This window comes from Apteryx mantelli, chromosome 37 (genome assembly GCF_036417845.1).
Source record: "Apteryx mantelli isolate bAptMan1 chromosome 37, bAptMan1.hap1, whole genome shotgun sequence".
Taxonomy (NCBI): Eukaryota; Metazoa; Chordata; class Aves; order Apterygiformes; family Apterygidae; genus Apteryx; species Apteryx mantelli.
In genome coordinates, this window is record NC_090014.1 from 97,582 (window position 1) to 101,243 (window position 3,662).

The following is a 3,662-nucleotide window of genomic DNA, read 5'->3' on the forward strand; positions in this document are numbered from 1 at the left end:
GATGTGCTGGACTGAGAGAAAAACGATCAAAAAAAAAAAAAAAAAGCTGTATTTTGAGCAAAGGCATAGCAAAAAAAAAAAAAAAGGAAAAAAAAAATATATAAAAACGTAGCCGGGAAAGGATTTCCCTGGTGGCCCGATGGCCTGAGGAGGCGGCAGGACACCGAGGCAGGACCGCGAGGAGCCGGCGGTGAAGCTAGAGAGAAAATGTAGAAAAGCCAGTGGAAATTGGTGTGAAGCTAGAGGCGAAATAAAAAAGAGCCAGTGGAAATTGGTGAAGCTAGAGGCGAAATTGAGAAAGAGCCAGTGGAAATCGGTGAAGCTAGAGGCGAAAATTAAAAAGAGCCAGTGGAAATCGGTGAAGCTAGAGGCGAAATTGAGAAAGAGCCAGTGGAAATCGGTGAAGCTAGAGGCGAAAATTGAGAAAGAGCCAGTGGAAATCGTGAAGCTAGAGGCGAGAGAGGCAGAAGCCCCCGAAAGCGGAGCCGGTGGCGGCGCCGTTCCCGGAGCACCTTGGCGAAGGCGAAAGCTGAGCGACGCCGGCAGTAATTTGCCCCCCACCCTCGGCCCGGGGAGCCGCGGTAACCGCTTCCGCCCCCGATTCCGGGGGTTTTTCCCCCCAATCCTTTTCCTCCCGCGCGGGGGTCCGGGGTGGTTGTGGTGGTGCGGGGGGGGCCGTGGCGGGGGGGGGGGGCAGGTTTTTCTCTTTTCAGGCCTAACGTTCGCTCACGGCATCTTGCCCCGAAGCCGCCCGCCGCCGGCCCCCCCGCTTGGCGCCGGCCCCTACGGCCGCGTTGCCGCAATATTGTCCCCCCCTCCCCCCCAATGTGTGACCGCCGCAGGGGACAGGAAGCCACCTAATTAAAAAAAAAAAGCAAAAAATACCCCCCAAAAGGCATCGCCGCGCTCGCCGCAGCTGTAAATACCGTAGGTAACGCGTACCGCCACCCGCTCTTCATAGTAAGTGAGAATCTGTGTTGTTTTGTTTCTGTTTCTCCTCCCGACCCCCCCCCACCTTTTTACCCCATTTTGGGAAAGAAAAAAGAAAATGTTTTATTTTCCTTTTGCGGGGGGAGGTGGGGGGGGCAAAACATGTCCAGTCTTTTTCCCCCTTAGGTGTGTGGCTAAAAGAGCCTAGAACCAGACGACGAGAGAGGTGTGACAATGTAAAAGGAAAAGCAGACAAACAAAATGGGATAATAATGATAAGGAAAAGCGAGCCAGTCTCAGGAGATGTGTGTGTATATAAGGAAAAAGGAGAAAACACAAACAAAACCAGACAAACAGCCCGGCGCGTGTTGCGGGCAGTGGTTAGCGAGCCGCGGCGCCCCAGAGAAACGCAGCGTTGTTGTGCTTCTGCTTTTGCTAATTCGGCCTCTTTTCGGAAGTAAGCCCTTTCCGTTTCCTTGCTGTCGTTGTTGCTGGTTTTCCTCTTTAAAAGGTGCCGCGTTTCGGGGAAGCGGAGGGAGGGGGGGGGACGAGCAAGCGGTGTCTTGTACCGAGGGGATTGGGGGGGGGGGAAGGCGTAAAAATGGGCTTTTTCCGGACTTTTGGCAGACGCTAGAGCCCCGCGCGGGCTGGGTTAGCAGGGTGTTTGTGCCGCGCGGGCGGTTTAATTTGGAAGAAAAAGGAGAGTTTAAGCCCAAGCGGAGTCGGAGAGAGGGAGCACAGCTCGCGTTGAGTTCGGTCGTCCCCTAAGGAGCCGTTCGGAAAAGCTGGGTTAGTCCCGGACCGCCAGTTAAGTGTCTGCTGGGGGGGAAAAAAAGCCTAAATTCACCCCAAACCCCCGAGGGGCTCGTGGTGCGCTTGTCGGCGGGGGCAAATGCTTTGCAGGGAGGATGGTTTGTTTTGTGGGGGGGGGGAGGGGGGCGTAACATGATGTATTTTCAGGTTTTCTCCACAAACTGCCAAAAAAACGCAAAAAACAAAAAAAGTAAGTTTAGGAATGAGAGAGAGAAACAATACAAAAAAAAAACAGGAAAAAACTAACCCAAACTATAATCAAAATCCTCAGCATCGACTTTGGCAAGTAACGCTCGGCTTGAGAGGGCGGCCGGGGGGGGCGGCGCGGGCGCAGGCAGGCGGAAAGGGGGGGAAAAAGGAGGGAAAAAGGGGCAGGAGGCGCCGCGGGCTTTGCGGGAAGCAGCTGGCAGTTGGGGGCTCCTTTCCGGCGGGTTTTTATCCCCCCCCTCCTTCTCCGAGGTTTTCAGCTCGCTCAGCGCCACCGTCGCCGAAAAGCCCCGCCGGGGGGTCGGTGGGGCGCGCGCGCGGGGGGCTCGATCGCTCGCTCGCTCGTGGGCCGTGCCGGTGTCCCGCTGCTTCCGACGCGCCGCGCTGCCGCCTCGCTAGCGGGAGAAGGGAGGGGGAAAAAACCACGGAAAAGAGCAAAAACGGGCCGCGTGCGGCGTCGCCCCTGCCACCCCCCCCCACACCACCCGCCTGCGCACCCCCTTAACGAACCCGCCGCGAGTAATTAACCCCGCGCCGACGGGCCGAGCGGCAGCGACGACGGCAGCAGCGCGGCGGCGGGAGCCAACTCTGTCTTGCAGCCGTTTTTGCAGATGCTCCTTGCCGGCCCCGAGCGACCCTAAAAACCCGCCGCGGGAGCCGCTGAGCAAAGGGCGGCCCCGGCCTCGTAGCTCTTAACGACCCGATGGGAGACGCGTAACGAGGTTCCGCCAAAATCGTATCCCCGCACGGAAAGGCAGCCCGATACCGCGGGCGGACGGCGAGCGCCGAGCGCCCAGGGAGGATTTGAGCTCGGGAAAGGGCCCGACCGGGAGGCCCGGCGGGCGGCCGCCCTTCTCTAACGGCCTAATTCTCGTTAACGAACGAGCGAGGAGCTCTGCGGCAGTTGGGCGCAGATTGAGAGCAAATAACGTCAACAAAAAAGCGCCAAAAAAGAAAAATTATATAATATGTATATATAAAAAAAAGGCGATGCCTGTTCACACTGCTTCTACCAAAATTGGTGCCGATGTTGCTCAATGGATCGGACGATGGCACCCGAGATACTCGCAGTCGGCAGTGATTTGGGATCGGCTGTGGCGAGGACGAGGAGGAGATTTGGCGTGTGCCCCCATTGGCCTCAGGCAGGTTTCTCAGCTTAAGAGGAATTTTGCTTCACTTCATCCAGGAGCCACCAAAAAAACCACCCCAAAATGCAAAAAAAAAAAGGCAAAGAAACCAAAAAGCTAAACCCAGCGCAGGCAGGCGCCTCCAGCAGATAAGTCCCTCGACGCTCGCTCGTTCGCGCGCGTGCGCCCGGGCGGCCCGCGGTCCCCCGACCCCGCTCCCCGGCGTCCCCCACCCCTCGCCCCCCTTTTTGGTGGAAACCGCGGCTTTTTGGTTTTTTTGAATTTTAGGAAAAGGCTGGCGCAGCCCCGTTGAATAAAGGTGCCGTACGAGCGGGCCGGTCGTGTCTGTGTGCCGCGGCGGGGGGGGGGGGGGAGGCCGCCGGCGGATTCCCTTTGATTTTCCAGAGTTTTTCCCTCCACGACCGCCCGAGGTGATCAGGACTGAGCGGAAGGAGCCCCAAAATGTCTTTTGTTCAGGCAGGACCGAGCTCGCCGCCGCTGCTGTTTGTTTCTCTCCTCTCTCCCTCCCTCCCGCTCTCTCCCCTGAGGCAACGTAGGTCCCAGCTCCCTAACGGAGGAATTTGA

At 57.7% G+C, this 3,662-nt stretch overlaps 1 protein-coding gene and 1 long non-coding RNA gene across 2 annotated transcripts in view; one reads left to right on the forward strand and one right to left on the reverse strand.

Annotated features, from left to right (window-relative positions):
• The first annotated feature begins 253 nt into the window (after positions 1 to 253).
• On the forward strand, positions 254 to 3,410 carry LOC136995046 (uncharacterized). The gene is made up of 2 exons (XR_010886732.1): positions 254 to 581; positions 1,117 to 3,410. It is a non-coding gene; the product is annotated as an uncharacterized lncRNA (long non-coding RNA).
• Positions 3,411 to 3,550: 140 nt separating this feature from the next.
• The window catches only part of FERMT3 (FERM domain containing kindlin 3), a 2,972-nt gene continuing 2,860 nt past the window's right edge, over positions 3,551 to 3,662 (reverse strand). Inside the window, exon 3 of the mRNA XM_067314763.1 lies at positions 3,551 to 3,645. Within this exon, the coding sequence (XP_067170864.1) occupies positions 3,551 to 3,645 (95 nt within the window). The remainder of the gene's footprint in view (positions 3,646 to 3,662) is intronic.